General features: G+C 33.5%; 1 protein-coding gene across 8 annotated transcripts in view; it reads left to right on the forward strand.

Moving 5' to 3' along the window:
* SENP7 (SUMO specific peptidase 7) overlaps positions 1-18,205 on the forward strand; it is a 165,409-nt gene that overhangs the window by 103,217 nt on the left and 43,987 nt on the right. For 6 of the 8 annotated variants that reach the window (XM_047876611.1, XM_047876614.1, XM_047876615.1 and 3 more), the window contains 6 exons: positions 1,251-1,369; positions 5,369-5,553; positions 6,619-6,958; positions 8,031-8,185; positions 10,788-10,934; positions 16,322-16,355. In XM_047876611.1, coding sequence (XP_047732567.1) covers positions 1,251-1,369; positions 5,369-5,553; positions 6,619-6,958; positions 8,031-8,185; positions 10,788-10,934; positions 16,322-16,355 — 980 coding nt within the window. Of the gene's footprint in view, positions 1-1,250; positions 1,378-5,368; positions 5,554-6,618; positions 6,959-8,030; positions 8,186-10,787; positions 10,935-16,321; positions 16,356-18,205 lie in introns of those variants that run through there. The other 2 variants (XM_047876613.1, XM_047876618.1) reach the window with 2 other exon arrangements.

Genomic DNA, 18,205 nt, shown 5'->3' on the forward strand with positions numbered 1-18,205 from the left:
ATTATGAATGTTCTGTGTGCACTTGAGAATTGTGTATTCTGGTGCTATTGGATGGCATGTTCTATAAATGCATATTAGGTCAATTTAGTTTAATGTATGCTTTTAGTACAGTGTTTTCTTTTTGATTGTTTGGTCTGGATGATTTATCCATTGCTGAAAGTGGGGTATTTAATTCCTTTATTATTATTAAGTTTTCATTAATGGTGATGTTGGGCTTGTCCTTCCAAAACTTGTTTTTCACACAACCTTATATTTTATATATTTAACCTAGTACCCTATAAATTATTCATTCTGTAGGTAAAATTTGTTACCACACTCCATACTTTATTTTATACCTAACTGTTGATATATGAACCATGCTTGGAACATATTAACAATTACCTTTGGGTTATTATTATTAGTTTTAAAGTTAATTATTTTCAGACAGAGAGCACACATGCATGTGTGTGAGTGGGAGAGGGGCAGAAAGAGAGGGAGAGAGAGGATCCCAAGCAGGCTCTGTGCTGTCATTGTGGAACTCAGTCCCACAAACTGTGAGATCATGACCTGAGCTGACGTTGAGTTAGTTGCTTAACTGACTGAGCCACCCAGGCTCCTCTGGGTTATTATGTAAAAAAAAAAAAAAAAAGAAAAAAAGAAAAAAATTGATAAATTTTTTGATAAAAAGAATTTTTTTTTTACATTTATTTATTTTTGAGAGACAGAGAGCACAAGTTGGTGAGGGGCAGACAGAGAATGAGACACAGAATCTGAAGCAGGCTTCCAGCTCTGAGCTGTTAGCACAGAGTCTGACGTGGGGCTCGAACTTACAAATTGTGAGATCATGACCTGAGTCGAAGATGGATGCTTACCTGAGTCACCCATGTGCCCCGGGTTATTATTTTTTGATTATGTATAGATGCACTTATCATGTACTTCTGTCTATGGAATTTTTACTTTTTAAACTTCTTTGATATATTTAAATACTCTTATTATTCTTTTGTTCATTTTGCATGTGCCCATTTCTGTGGTATCCATGTGTTTCCCCCTTCCCCCCCAAAGAAATAGGGAGAATTTATAGTAGAGTAGGGATGAGAACTTACTTCTCAAATATTATTTCAATATTCTTTCTTTTGTTCAGATCATATACTCTGCTATATGGGACTGTATTTTTAACCAACTGGATTTTTATCTTGTATATATATATCAATTAACTTCTTAATTCATTTGGACATAGAAGAATTGAGTATAATATTTCCTTTCTTTTGCAGGGATTCACAACCAAGTAAGACTGTAGATAATAATTATGCAAAGCAAGCCTCACACACTAAAGAAAAGCAAAGAGATGATGATGGCATTTCTCTTGTAATGTCTGATGCTCAACCTAAAGGTTTGTGAACACTAGAAAATTTTTGTCATTTGAATTTTTGTCTTTTGCATTTATAATAATTTTTAAGTTATAGTTAACTTTATTTAATCTTACATTTAAAGGGTCTGTGAAAGTAAAGGGAGATTATTTAGCAACACAAAGGAAATTGCAAAGTTTGCCATTTGTACACTGTAGTATTCATTTCTTGATTTATTTACTGAATCTATAAGTTACATTTGAATACCATTTCTTTTTTGTTGTTGGGTCTGGGCATACAGCTATACAATTATAATGTTAGTTTAGCTATTTGTAAGTATTATTTCCATGGATATGTGTGGTAATAATTGATATTACTGCTAATTTGATTATTATTCTTAGCTTCCCACTGTTTATCATCCTATGGCATACATTCTTTATTCATTAGAATTTCTCTCAACTGTAGGATGATGCCTTTACCAGCCACTATTAGCAAATTTAAAAGTAAATACATCCCAGACTTCTGAACATTCTTTTTAGGCCTCCTTGCATGTGTAGGGTTAATTAATTGACTTTTCTCCTTTTTGTCTTTCTTTTAAGATTTTAAATAATTTACAAAATTTTGCACCAAAACACTTAACTACATTAGTCACATCTTGTGGAACACATATCTTCAGGGATCTCTTGGATTACTGATTGCTTTTTTTTTTTTTTAAGTTTATTTATTTTGAGAGAGAGAGAGAAAGAGGGAGAAAGTGAAGGATGAGCAGAGAGAGAGGAGATAGAATCCCAAGCAGCCTCCACACTGCCTGCCAGTGTGGAGCCCGATGCCGGGCTCAAACCCACAAACCATGAGATCATGACCTCAGACAAAACCAAGAGTCAGATGTTTAATTGACTGAGCCACCCAGGCGCCCCGCGATCACTTAAAACTGGTTGAGATCTTTATTTTCTGAATGATTTCAGAAACTATTCATGAGAAAAAAATGCTTCTGCAATGGCACTATGCAATAATTCTTTGCGCATTATTTGAAACACAGCTATTTACAATTTTTAGTAGTTTTTTTCATACAGGAGGAAAACTTAAAAATAAACTAGACTAATAACCAGCTTCAACTCTTACGAGGGAAATCTGGAGAAAGCATTTTAACTGTGTAGACATAATCTTTCTTTTTTTTAAAATTTTTTTCTTTTTTTCTTTTTTAACGTTTATTTATTTTTGAGACAGAGAGAGACAGAGCATGAACAGGGGAGGGGCAGAGAGAGAGGGAGACACAGAATCGGAAACAGGCTCCAGGCTCTGAGCTGTCAACACAAAGCCCGACGCAGGGCTCGAACTCACAGACCGTGAGATCATGACCTGAGCTGAAGTCGGACACTAACCGACCAAGCCACCCAGGCGCCCCTAGACATAATCTTTCAATTAGCTACTAAGCCCTAGCTGCATAAAATGAAAGACATTTATTTTCTTATGGATTGTACTTTTCCCAGAAATAATTCTCATTAATTACCAAATAAAAAATATTTGTATAAGTTGGCTCAGTTCACATACCATTAAGGTACTGTTAAACCCTCACATTCCACTGATTTCCTAGATAGAGTAGAAATACTTAAATAAAAAGCTTTCTGATTTATGTCCTTTAGTATTTCTCCAAAGTCACAGTGAAAAAATGCATAATAAAAGAAACACTTCATAGTTTCTTAGTACCTACTCTGGAGGTTCTTTTCGAGATAAAGTGTTGTTAAGAAAAGTGACTATTGAAACTATTGAAACTCATCATGTTTCCATACTACAGATAATTGTGTCCAGTACCAGTTTTTTAATATAAGCCCATAAATTAATGGGAATTCTGAATTAAACTCCAGGTGTGCCCTTCTTTTGTGGTATATTAAGTTTGTCTTGTGGAATTAGCTTTTATGAAAATAACGTATTGGGGAAAAATTTATTTTAAAGGTTTTATTTATTTTTAAATGTTTATTTTTGAGAGAGAGAGCGCGTGCATGCACAAGTGAGGGAAGGACATAGAGAGAGGGACAGAGGATCTGAAGCTGGCTCTGCACTGACAACAGTGAGCCTGATGCAGGGCTCAAACTCAAGAACCATGAAGTCATGATCTGAGCTGAAGTACTGTGCTCAACTGACTGAGTCACCCATGTGCCCCTTAAAGGTTTTATTTTGAAGTAACTCTGTACCCAATGTGGGGTTCAAACTCACAACCCTGAGATCAGTTGTATGCTTTACCAGCTGAGCCAGTGAGGCACCCCTATATTGGAAATATTTAATATTTTGTTTACAGGAATTTGTCACTTTAATTTTATATACTAGCAAGTTAAATTGTATATGTTATGTAGGCAGAATCCTATTTTTACAATGGCAAGCTCTATCTAATACATTTATTCTTGTTTCCCATGGTATAGTCTTATGAATAGTAAATAAACTGAAAGAGGAAAATTCTTGTATAGTAGCATTTTTCTCAAGCCCCTTTTATTTTCTCAATCTTTTTGCTGTAGTATTTATGTTTAGAAATTGTAATTTGATGCATTTATATGTAGAAATTATATTTGACTACCTTTACAAAATTACAAAAAAATATTGTGCTTTTCAAAATAATGTGTCGATTATTTAGAAGGAGATTTTAATTTTTGGGAGAGTGAAGAATGTTTTCTCCGGCAATTGGAAGACTCTTCTTTTTATTCTTGTTTTTAAGTAGGCTCTGCTCCCAGCATGGAGCCCAATGCAGGGTTTGAACTCATGACCCTGAGATCAAGACCTGAGCTAATATGAAGTGTCAGATGCTTAGCTGACCCAGCCACCCAGGTGCCCTGCAAATTGGAAAACTGTTGATCGTCTTGGAGTTTTGCCTTAATCATGCCCCACTGCCTACCTTTTAAGCAATGACAGATATAATGAATGTTAGCTGTTAGGTTTCTGTGAAGCTAGAATAAGCAAGAATAGTCTGAAGAGAAGGTGGGTGGTATTGAAGAACTTTGAGTGAATGGAGAGGTCAGGCCCAGTGTTACATAAATTATCAGTTAGGAGTTCAAGGAAGCTGCTTTGTGATTTTGTTTACATAAACTTTGGGTTGGTACTTATATAGATTCGGAAAGAAATATAATTCAGGATAATCTTCAGTTGGTTAGGTAGAACTTTTTGGAAGGTATTTTTGTATACTGCATATATTTGCTAACTGAAATACTAAGCATTTTTAGTAATAATTGACATGGGTTTCAAATAATGCTTTGTTGATTTAAAAAATGGAGCATTTAGTAGACTTACTGTACACTTAAAACGAGATCTTGAGTTTTAAAAAGAAGAAACAAATTGATAGTGACTAATACTCTTTGTAATTATTGTCCTTTTTCACTTACAAAGTACATACATGTATATAACACTCAAATTTTAAAAAGACAACTAATTTCTTTAAAAAAAATTTTTTTTTTCAACGTTTATTTATTTTTGGGACAGAGAGAGACAGAACATGAACGGGGGAGGGGCAGAGAGAGAGGGAGACACAGAATCGGAAACAGGCTCCAGGCTCTGAGCCATCAGCCCAGAGCCTGACGCGGGGCTCGAACTCACGGACCGCGAGATCGTGACCTGGCTGAAGTCGGACGCTTAACCGACTGCGCCACCCAGGCGCCCCAAAAGACAACTAATTTCTAAAGTCACAATGAATTATCAAAACATTTTAAGATTGGAATTTTCCAAATTTTATTAACACCCCTCCCCCCCACCATTCTTTTTGTATTACAGTCAAATGTGATTATAGCAAGAACAAAACAAAACATGTTTTGATTGCTTTGCTTTGGTTACTAAAGAATACTCCCTTTTTATGTTTTCCTCATTCATTATCGTACAGTGAACATTTATTTTGTCGATGCAGTTTAAAATAGGGTATTTCTTTATATTCATGTCCAAGTGAACTTCGTTTTAAATTAGTTTTAAAAGTTGTGTAGCAATTTTGATGATGCTTATTTGAGCTCTTCTAAAAGGGATTCTTTCTGTACTTTTTGGCCATATTTATGTCTCTTTTGTTTTTTAAGACTTCAGTAGTGGAAGTAGAGATTGTGATCATCTTGAAGAGGGGAGCAAAAATAAGGATGATACATTTTCTCATTCAAAAATGGAACCCACTCTGACTTCCAGGAAGAGAAAGAAAAGGCTTAGAAGTAATTTACCTGATTCTCATAATTCTACTTCTTCTTTGTATGAGTCAGCAGAACAGATAGTAAGTATAGGTATTTAGATGTCATGTGAAATAATTTATGCTATGATAAAAATGAATTGACTATGAATTAGATATTGTTCTTAAGCTTTCTGCTTTTTTCATCAGATTTCTTTCTTTTTTTTGGCAATTTTTTAATTCTTTGTTTTTTAAAAAATAATTTAAATGAAACTTTTTTCAGTAATATAGCTATTAGAGCAAATTTGAAACATGAACAAGTAAAAAAATTAAATATGTTCCTTCTCTGATACCACTCCTTACTTAGTAGTTTGGTATTTATCCATCAGACTTGTTTTATTTTCTCTTATTTTAACAAATACTATTAATACTCTATCCATACTGTCCAGTCAATTGCTTTTTCATATGCTGTGTAAAAGTACTACCAGATTTCTTTGATCGGTAGTAATTTACTTGCCAACTTCTTGAAGCCTTTCTCTGCCTAGAGTTTAGGGAGTTTGTTGTATGTAAAGAATTATGATACTTCATGCACACATTACCTATTTTCAAAACTTAGTATACAGTTAATAAAAGTATAAGAAGATAATTTTTTTACTCCTTTGATTCACAAGGCGTTTCAGAACTTTTCAGGACCTTTGAGTTATAAACATGATTTAGATTTAAATGGTAATAGCGGTGTGAAGGCAGTGATTGATGAATAGTTTTTCATATTGTTTTCCTAAGTTTTAATTTTTTGCTTTTGTTAATGAAATCACATGATGTCATATGGCCTCAGTACTTTTGCAAAATAAAATTGTAAAAGAAAAGTTCCTCTTATTCTAAGTTGACTTAGTTTGTGGGAGACCATCTAAACCACTTGTAAATACGTATGGGAATTTCCATATCCTGGCCTTTTAAAAAAAAATGTTTGGGTATTTGATTGGACAGACCAAACTCTCTATCTTTTTACTTGGGAGACCCTGGCAAGAGTAATGTAGTATAATTGTGTAGTTTTCTGTCCCTGTATAATATTTTTACATTTATATTCTTCTTTAGGAATTCAAACTTTAAAAAATTCTTTAGCCAAATTTGAAAAGTACTAATTTTTTGTGTGCATTTATTTATGTTCAGATAAAACAAGAAAATGACTCCACAGTATCTGCCGAGTTTAAAAAGTCAAGTGAAAACTATCATCAAGACTCAAAAGTGCTTGAGGAAATTACACCTGAACCTATAGAAAGTGATTTTGCTAAACTATCCTCACTTGATAGTCAGGAGTTGGCTTTGAGTGCTGCTCCCAAAAGTACCTCTGACTCTTCAGCCACTGAAACTTTTGAGAGCTCTAGTTCCACTGATTCCATGGGGAATTCTACCCTGGTTGAGAAGAATGAGAGTGAGTTGAATGTAATAGAAAAGCCTGCTTTAAGTGAACACAGTGAAGGGAGCCAGTCTTTGGTATCCGTTGAACCAAGTAAGTAACAGTAGGATTGTAATATCTTTTAATTTTCTCTGCTTTAGTTCTGTTTCTCCTCTCAAATAAATTTTTCCAAGGCAATAAGCTGTTTGTAACATCACTGTGGAATATATTAACTTGAGGAAAAAAAAAAGACCTGGAGTTTTGGGACTTTGTTGTAGTATTAATTTAGGTAAACAGTGGATTACTTGAAGGCAGGAGTATTTTTTTGTGTGTGTGTGTGAACTGTCATTCATTTCCTCAGTAGTTTTTATTTTTTATTTTATTTTTTTAAGTTTATTTTATTTTGATAGAGCAAATGTGCATGCACACGTGCTTGAGATAGAATGAACTTGAGATAGAATGAACAAGCAGGGGATGGAGAGAGAGAGAGAGAGAGAGAGAGAATCCTAAGCAGGCTTGGCACTGTGCGTGCAGATCTCAAGTGTGCGTGAGAGCATGAACTGAAGCAGAATCAAGAGTCAGGTGCTTAACTGAGCCACCCAGTGGCCCCAGCTCAGTAGTTTTTAAAAGGATTCTGGAAGGACCATTATTATTGACATTTTGGTTGATGAAGCTGAAGTGCAGAATTTGAGTGCTATATAATTATGGTCATTAATTTTGATTTATTTGCAAGTGTTTGGTACACTCACATGGTACAAAAAAAGGTTTTAAAGGATATACAGTGAATAGTCTCCCACATCTTCTCTTAGCCATTCATTGTTTCCTTCTGGAAGAAACTGAATGTAACCGGAGTTACAGTACAATTTAGACTGGTGGCATAATACATTTTTATTATTCTAACTAGAACTTGTCCCTAAGTTCTCCTCATGTCTTTATACATTTTTAAATGTCTTGATCCTCCAGAAGGTGAGGTTGTAGATAACTGCTAAATAATAGCAGTGATATGGAATATTGCATTTAACTAGTATAAATCAGATAATGAATGGTAGTCCAGTTTCTAAGTTGAACAAAGTTAGATGATTAAATTTTAATGGTATTATGAAGGGATATGTTGCTTCAATTGGAAAGTTTTCTGTTTGATGTGTGATTATTGCGATACATTTAAAGAATGATTTTTCCTTTTTAGTTGTTGTTTCCAGTGATGAAGAAGGACCTGTTGAACATAAAAGTTCAGAAATTCTTAAGTTACAACCTAAGCAAGACCATGTCATCACTAATGACAATGAGAGTACTTCTGAAGCAGCATTGTCAGAACCATTGATGACATGTGAATCTGTACAGGTAATTTATTTCTGCTTTCTCATAGATTAACAGTGAAATATACACTATTGGCTAATGATTGTTTCTTTCATCAAGCAGAATATTATTGTAAAAATTACAAATTTTCTTAGTTTGAATTTTGAGATAATTGTCATATTAGTTTGAAGGAAATATGTAGTTGGTCTTATTTTGAAGTGAAGGAATTATTTTTTTGTCATTTATATTTTTTCAGTCTAAATATTCTATGACTTGAATACTTTTTTTTTTTTCTTAAAGATTCTAATTGGGCAGTTAACCACTTTATCAAAATTTCTTAGAATTAAGCAGTTGCCAATATTAGTCTGTCTGGTCTTCCAGTACTGTGATTACTTTTTTCCTCACATGCTCTTAAGGCAGCATGATATAGAGGAATGAACATGGCTTATGGAGATTACAGACCTGGGTTCAAATCCTGGCTCTGTCATTTGGGCAAGTCACTTAACTTCTTTAAGCCTGAGTTTCCTCATATGTTCCATGAGGATAATAAGATTATTTTAAGTGAAGTAACATATGAAAGCATTTAGAAGAGTGAAGCATTTAGAGAGAGAAAGCATTTAGAAAACCTATCAATGTGGTAAGTCCTTTGTCTTCTCCTTCTTACAGAAAATAATAAATGGGAAATGTCTTGTTGGTTTAATGTCAGCGAGTTGTGTTTTGACATAGTACTATAAGAGTGTAGCTGTAAAATGAGGTTCAAATCATTTGTTTTCAGTATTCATTCTTATTATCAGCCTCTAATTATCCTATTTTAAAGAAATGATTATCAATGGAGATAATTTGATTATGATAATCATAATCATTAATCATAATCGTAATGATTATGGTAAACTTCTGTTGGTTTGTTTTTTAATAATGTCTGAGGCTATTATCCTCTAAGGTGTGATGAAGAATTAGGTCAGTTCTATAAAAAGTCTGGTGGTCTGATTATTGTTTCACTGCTGTTTCTATTGCATTTGGTACACTATACAGAAAGCACCTTAGCAGCTATGTTTGGAAGTTTTGTTAAAATGTAGCCATTTTTGCTTGATTGGGCAAGTAGCCTACTTAATGGTTTAGTTGTATTTGTAATGAAAACCGTGTCATTATTGATAAGGAGTTCAAATTTCTAAATGAATTATAGTTTCCTTGGCAGTATATACCTTGATAATACAGTGTGAAATGATCATATTATAAGAAAGTAACTTTTTTTGTGGAACTGACTGAATGTGATCACAACTAGGCAATAAATAATGTGAAGACCTACTAAGATCTATAGGGCAGTATACCTTAATATCTCCACACCTTCCTTTGTTTTCAGTTTTAAAGGAAGTTATGAGAAACGTGGGTTGGCCATTTTTAGGAGGTAGTTAGTCTTTGCAAAATTTGAGGCCCCAATGAGAAATTCTTTTTATCCCATCTTCTCATTTTATCACTTAAAACACACATATGCTTACAAACAGTTAGCTGTCTGACTGATTAGAATCACCTGTAGTTGATTTAGTACCTGTTCTTTAAGGAATAAGAATAGTACAGTAAGCAATAAAAGATGAGAATGACAAAGATTTTTTTATTAAGCAGATAAATGCGTTTGTGAGCTGAGTGAAGAATGAGTACTACATGTGTTTCATAAGAATAATCGCATTTCCTAGAGGTAGGAGGAGAGTGAATACACATGCATAATTGCTCTTGTGGTAATTTATTTGGTTGTTAGTGATGTTAGGGTTAAAGAGGAATAATGTATCAAGGGTAGGGAAATGTGGAGTTCAAAAAGTCATTTGAAAGCAGTTTAAAATTCTGAAGAGATTGTGGGAAACAGCTGCTGCTGATACTTCCTGGTAGTCTATTCTAATTTAAAAGTACAGTTATGTAGTTGTTTGGAAGCACTATGAATTTTGAAGTTTTAGGCAACTGGTTGGCTATTTTCAGACATGGAAAGAGTAAAAAGCATATAGATTTGATATAACAGATGATTCTTAGGTACTTACATCCCTTGAAGTGCATTACCTAAGAGCATCATCTTGGTTTATGAAGCAATTGTATATGGTTGAAATAACCCTTGACCTGGAGATAGAAACCTGGGTTTGTTTCATCCTAACTTCATGACCTTGGACAAGTAACTTAACCAATCCACACATCTATTAGTTTTACTTATGAAATGGAAAAAAAACAAAAACAAAAAAACAAAACACCCAGACTACCTCATGGGGTGGTTATGGCGATTAAAAGAGATAATATTTAGGAACTCATTTTAAACTAAAATACTATGTAAATCTTAATTTATTTCTGTTGAGCTAAAAATGAATAAAGCCTATTAGGGAATACTGAATTTACAATCATGGCTTTAATATAAAGGAAGATATATTTCTGGAGTTTAGGCCTATGGAGTTAATTTAAGATTCAACTATTAAGAGTAATAGTCTCAAAGTAAATCATATACTTTTTAAGAAAAAAAAATCTAGATAAGTATTTTTTCACAGTAAGAACAGTACAAAATCCTTCATAAACTCATTAATAGTAATTTAAAGAAGTATTTCACTTTGAAAATCATTGTCACATTTGTATAATACTTAGGGTTATATGCATTTTATAATTTATTCCTTGTTAGGCTTCATCTGAATTATGTCCATATAATCCTGTCATGGAAAACATTTCCTGTATTTTACCTAGTAATGACATGGATCTACAACTGGATTTTATATTTACTTCTGTTTATATTGGTAAAATAAAAGGAGCTTCTAAAGGTTGCGTTACAGTAAGTATATTTAATATGTCTTTGTTTTAGATTTTGGACAAAGCATTTACATATTATCTTTTTTTTTTTTTACTACAAATGAAAATAGAATTGAGTTTAATTTTATATGGGACATTTTGAATATATATTATACCTACTTTGATACATGTCTTTAATTGGGGGAAATCCTAAAATCATAAGGGAATATCTTAAAATTACATCTTTGATCTGACTATTCTAATGAAGATCATGTATGAAAATCATACGCAGTACTGATATTCCTTGGGTTCCTAAACTTATTTGGTGGTAAAGTAAATTTTTATTCAGGGTATAGCTGAGAGCAAAAAGAAATCTTATTTTGCTGGCTTAAATTGTAAACTGAGTTCATCAAATTCCTAAATTTATTTAAAGGTCTCCAGGAATAGTTCTTTTCCATTTTTTTTTCAGTGTTCTGTCTCACATATTATATTATGAAAACTATACTGGATTTTACTCTGGTCTCTATATTTTCTATTTCTACCTATTAAAATTCTAACTATCTTTTAAGGTTTATCTGAAATACTTCCTCTTCCAGGAAACCTTTCCTGATTTTTCTAACCAGAAATAACTTCTCCCTTTACTATGTACTTATAACACTTTGTACATCTGTTGTAAGATTTATTCTTTGTGTTCATAATTGTTTTTACATTTTTGCCTAAACCTCTCAATTTTAGCCTTTAAACATCTTGTGGTGAAGAGCCATACTTTTATTCGCTTTTACATATTCCATAAATGGTTCACACCTAAATAGGCACTTAAAACGTTGGTTGAATTGTATTGACCATGTCAGATTATAACTGAGGTATTCTCTCGGAAGTTTTATTAATATTTACTGTGTTAGGGATAGGGCAGGGAATATTAAAATGGTAAGACATGGTCTCTGTTTTCATGGAACTTGTAGTCTAATGGAAGAGACAGACACATAGATAGATATTTTGTACAATGGAAATATGGGCAAGAAGGGTGCATATGGGAATATCTGTCTGGAAGAATCAGAGAAGACTTCACAGAGAAGACAGCATACGATTTAAGACGTAAAGTGTATGTTTACTTGGTGACCATGCAGGAGGAAGACCTAATTTCATGTATAAATCTAGCAAATTCTGTGTTATACAAATAGTAGTAACTTGTGATATAGTTAAAATTGCTTTGGATGAAAACACAAGAATAGTTTGTTTAAAATTAATATTCCCTAAACAGTAGTTTTTAGATATTAATGCTTTTGGCATGCCTGGGGTGATATTACAGTTTTTTTCTGTTAAGGAATTTCATGCACTTTTTACAATCTTCACTCCCCTTATCCCCATTTTACTTTTTTATTTTAAATTCAGTTTAATCACTTTTTTTCTGTTGGTTTCTTTGTGATGGTAAAAAATTAGATAATATAAATATATGACAACAATTGATAAGTCAGGGGAGGAAAATCCAACATAAATATTCAGCAGTGGATTGTCATTAGTTAATATATTAATTGTATATTACAGTTAGGTGGGCTTGTTATGGGCAAAAACGAAGACCAAACAGAAAAGCAATTGAGGGGTGCCTGGGTGGCTCAGTTGGTTAAGTGTCTGACTTCAGCTCAGGTCATGATCTTGCGGTCGTGAGTTCGAGCCCCACGTCAGGCTCTGTGCTGACAGCTTGGAGCCTGGAGCCTGCTTTGGAATCTGTGACTCCCTCTCTCTCTGCCCCTCCCCTGCTCACGCTCTGTCTCTCTTTGTCTCAAAAAATACATAAGCGTTAAAACAAATTTTTTTTTTTTTAATTTTTTTTTTCAACGTTTTTATTTATTTTGGGGACAGAGAGAGACAGAGCATGAACGTGGGAGGGGCAGAGAGAGAGGGAGACACAGAATCGGAAACAGGCTCCAGGCTCTGAGCCATCAGCCCAGAGCCTGACGCGGGGCTCGAACTCCCGGACTGTGAGATCGTGACCTGGCTGAAGTCGGACGCTTAACCGACTGCGCCACCCAGGCGCCCCTAAAACAAATTTTTTTAAGAGAACAATTGAATAAAGAAACAGTTTAAAGAATACCTATAATCTTGCTTGCCCAGAGACCATTGCCAGTAACTCTACGGTGTATATATCATTCTGTATTCTTCGTTAGATACATATATATGTTTAAATCAAAAGCATGTGACATATATACTGTTTTGTAACTTGCCATTATTATATGAAGTTAGTTCATGTACCTATTTGGGGGTATTTGTGTTGTCCTTAATTCCTGACTGTTGGGACATTTTGGTTGTCCCAGTATTTGTTATTGGTAGTAGGGGAGTGCAAATACTCAATAAATGTGATAAAGTAGGTTTTAAAAATGTGTTTCATGTTTGTTGGAACATTTGTTATAATTGAAATGAAAACTTAAATGTTTAATTAAAAGAAAATAATTTAGTAAAATAAAGCAAATATATGCAGGTATAATATATGTATATGAAGAAATACTGAGAAGAATTCTACAAAAATTAAAAGTTATGTTACTAAGGAGAGAGCATAAGCAATTTTAGAAATTAAAAATAATGAATAACATGCAAAAGGGAAAAAGGGAAAAGTCTTAAAACTTTCAAGGATTCGGGCACTTGGGTGGCTCAGTTGGTTAAGTGTCTGACGTTGGCTTATGTCATAATCTCATGGTTCATGAGTTCACACCCCTGATTTGCACTGTCAATGCAGAGCCTGCCTGGGATTCTCTCTCTCTCTCTCCCTCTTTCTGCACCTCCCGCACTCGCATGCGTGAACTCGCTCTCTTTCTCAAAATAAATAAATAAACTAAAAAAAAAAAACTTTGAAGGATTCAAAAGACGTATTTATTTTTATTATTTTTTAATGTGTATTTACTTTTGAGAGTTGGGCAGAGAGGGAGGGGGATAGAGAGAGATAGGGACACAGGATCTGAAGCAGCTCTGCGCTGATAGCACAGAGCCCCACGTAGGACTTGAACTCACAAATTGTGACATCATGCCCTGAGCTGTAGTCGGACGCTTAACTGATTGAGCCATCCAGGCACCTCTCAAAAGACTTTTTATATAATCTCTTTTCAGACACTGTTCATAATGCTCTGTAACTTAGAAATTGAAGAATTTTTTGTGGGGGAGTAAATAAGATAATTAAACTCAGTCATTTTCCAGATGTTTAATGAGCTAATAGATTAGCTAGAGATAGATATTGTTCTCACTCTCATGATAATTACATTTTAGCTAAACCTGAAAAATACCTGGAGTGGGAAACTATTTACTTAAATTAGAGCCCATTTTCATAGAGTTGGACATTTAAGTTAGTATTATTATTTTTTAAAGTAGAGAATGCTGCAATGGACGTGAACATTTTAGTTTTTATTTCTCAACTTTGTTGATAGTAGGACAAATGTTTATTAAGTACACATTGTGTTCAGAGAACTATATTGGCTTTTGTAAGAAGTTACAAAATGGATATGGTATGATTTCAGAGAACTGAGTTTACCTTACTCTGACAAAAACATCTGCCTTATTTTCCCAACAGGGGATTAAATTTTTGCTGGGAATAGGGCTTTGCTTTTGGGAGAGGTTACATGTTGGCTTAGTCATCACACAAAGGTGTAAATGAATATCAGATCTTTGCCATGCTGAAAGATTTGGTAGGACAAGAATGCTTATTGTGGAAGAATGAGAGACTGATGACAAAGTTGAGGCCAAGATACATAAATACACTACTTCTAATTCATAATTTTATAGTAATGTCTATAAAATCTCAAAAGCAAACATTCCTTATATTCATTTTTCTGTAACTAGTTATTTACATTTGCCAAGATATATTTTATGAGATTAAAGACACAGTGAAATAAGTCAGAATTTGAGAAAGGAAAATATACACCATATATATGTGTGTGTGTGTGTATGCATATATATATATATAACAGTTGTGTGAAAGTGACAGAATAATGAGATGTATTTGACTAAATTAAACTAGATAATACACTTAATCAGATGCTGTGTCTAATGATAATAGCTCCTTTTGATTAAGGCTTTTAATCTAAAGCTGACAGAGGTTCAGTAAGTTACCTAAATTTACCTACTTAACTGTTTGTGTAAGTGGTAGAGTTAGAGATAGGATTTGAACCTCAAATTCAGCTTTTAACTCATATGTCCATTTGCTTGAATTTTGCTTTAGCGGCTGACTTAGACTCTGCCATATGAGTTTTATATTTATGAAACTACAATATGAAGTAAGTCTTAAATTGGAAAAAGAAATGGAGTCACAGTAACCTTGTGGTTTCACTGGGCATTGTTTGCTACTTATTTGGAACTCTGTTGGTAGTTAATTTAGGTATCCATGTACCAAGACCCTTTTTGATTTTGTTTTGTGTTCACAGACTGTACCCTTCATTTGGTAAACAGTTTCACAAATGTATTGATCAAAAGAGAACCTGAATAATAAATAAATAAATAAATAAATAAATAAATAAATAAATAAATAAATGTAATAAATGTATAAATAAATAAATAAATGTATTGATCAAAAGAGAACCTGAATAAATAAATAAATAAATATTTGGCATTAACGGAAAAACAAACTTAAGAGCACAAGCCTATTTTAGGTAGAACATGTAAGATTTAGGTGCTCCACGATTCTTGAGTTTATTATAAAAGCAATACTTAAGGTCAGATGTATACAAAAGATTCCTAGAGAAAATTAGTGTCCTGGCACAGAAGAGCAGAAAGAACAAAAACTTGGCTAAATCCTCAGTTGGAAGGGGATTTATAACATGGAAAGAAATATGAGTGCCGGAATGTCAACAAAGCCAAGAATTAAACCTTGTTTTGTGGTTTATTTACCAAAATCACTGATACCTTGTTGGGTTTCTTGGCAGTTTCTTAAGACTTTGTCTTATTTCTTCTATAAATATTCAGGAAACATTTTGGAAAATATGTTAAAGTCTTACTGGTTTTTATAAATGAGCATATTGAGAATTAAATTACATGTGCTGGGTTCTTCCATAAAAACTAAGTCTTTACATTTTCTTGGTTTATTTATAAAAAGACTTGAGGGGCTCCTGGGTGGCTCAGTTGGTTAAGTGTCCTACTCTGGCTCAGGTCATGATCTCACGATTAGTGGGTTCAAGCCCCACATCTGACTCTCTGCTGTCAGCACAAAGCCTGCTTCACATCCTTTGTCTCCCTCTCTCTCTCTGCCCTTCCCTTGCTCATGCTCTCTCTTTTTCTCTCTCAAAATAAACAAATAAACATTTGAAAATAATAAGAAAATAAAAAAAGGCTTGAGCACTTTTAGTATCGACTTTGAATATATACTTGTGTTTGAAAAAGAAAAATTGAAAATTTTGAATGGAAACATACGTTGAGTGGTAACTCATTTTTGCTTTTCTGTTTTTTCTTTAGTTCACGACAAAGTATGTTAAGATCCCATTTCAAGGTAAGCTATCATCGTCTTATGATCTTTTTTTCACTGTAATTTTGAACATAAAATAGCAAAACTTTGAAATCTTTCTGCAGCCATAATTTTTTCCAGTATAGAAATTAAGTAAAACTAAGGTTAATAATGTGTTTCAAGTTAACACTTTTTTAAGCAGCTTCAAAAGGTGTTAAAGTGTTTTATAACATTGAAAATAGTAAACTATTGTTTTAATGGCTTGAATAATAAGGGACTCATGGTAACTTTTTGGGATTAACAGAAATAAAGTTTTGATAGCAAGAAGATTTTGGTATGATGAAATGTATGAAAAATAGGAAGTGTAAGGAAAATTTATAATGCTGTACAAAATATGTAAAATGGTTTTGCATAGGAGTTAGAGATTTTTAATATCTTTTTCTTATCTGAGTAAAGCAAAGTAGATGTGAAATTGTACCTATAATATGCAAAGACTCAGAACGTTTTCTTATTCTTTCCCCAAGTAAAATCATTTCAGAATAATAATGACACTAAGAAAAATAAGAAGCAATAGAGAATAGTCTCTTTAGAGAATGAATAAGGAAAAGAATGAGGAAGAAAAATATACACAAATATCCACTTCACAAATGAACTAGGGAAGAGAGGAAGCTTCTGTTCCAAGACTGAAGAAGTGATCAAAGTAATTTTAATCAGACTCTGCAGGTACCCATGCACAGAACCACAACTATATATTATGATAATCTAATAATCAGGAAGCTGCTATAAGTGGTAAGAATAATAAGGCTAGGCACAGAATAAATATATTGATATTCCTAATTAGGATGTTTAAACAAGTTATGGAATAATATAACATTAACTTCTAAATAGAAGAAGCAAAAACCCATGATTTAAAAGGAAATAATTTCAGGGGCGCCTGGGTGGCGCAGTCGGTTAAGCATCCGACTTCAGCCAGGTCACGATCTCGCAGTCCGGGAGTTCGAGCCCCACGTCAGGCTCTGGGCTGATGGCTCAGAGCCTGGAGCCTGTTTCCGATTCTGTGTCTCCCTCTCTCTCTGCCCCTCCCCCGTTCATGCTCTGTCTCTCTCTGTCCCAAAAATAAATAAACGTTGAAAAAAAAAATTAAAAAAAAAAAATAAAAGGAAATAATTTCATAAAAGAAAGTGCTTTTTTTCATTAAAAAAATACCTATGTGACAGTGCTTCTCTCATATTCTTTTTTTTTTTTAAATTAACTTGAGGTACAGTTGACATGTAACTTTATATTGGTTTCAGGTGTACACCATAATGATTTGGTATTTGTATATATTGCAAAATGATCCCGACTGTATGTCTAGTTAACATCTTTCCCCATACACAGTTGCAAAAGGTTTTTTTTTCTCTTTTGGTGATTGATGACTTTAAGATCTCTCTTAGCAACTTTCACATATGCAATACTGTATTAGTAATTATAGTCACATGCTTTAGGGTATATCCCCATGACTTATTTATTTTATAACTGTAAGTTTATACCTTTTGACCCTCTTTACCCATTTTGCCGACTCCACCCTCTGTCTTTGGCAACCAGTAATCTGATCTCTGTATCTATGAGCTTGTCTGTGTGTGTGTGTGTGTGTGTGTGTGTGTGTGTGTGTGTGTGTGTTTTAATTTCACATATAAGTGATATCATGCAGTATTTGTATTTCTCTGTCTGACTTAGTACAATGCCCTTAGGGCCCATCCATGTTGTCTCAAATGACAAAATTCTTTCTTTTTAGTGGCTGAATAATATTCCATTTTATATACATAACACATCTTCTTTATTCGTTCATCCTTTGATGGATACGTAGGTCATTTCCATATCTTTGCTATTGTGAATAATGGGACAGTGAACGTGGG

Source organism: Prionailurus viverrinus, chromosome C2 (genome assembly GCF_022837055.1).
Source record: "Prionailurus viverrinus isolate Anna chromosome C2, UM_Priviv_1.0, whole genome shotgun sequence".
Lineage (NCBI taxonomy): Eukaryota > Metazoa > Chordata > Mammalia > Carnivora > Felidae > Prionailurus > Prionailurus viverrinus.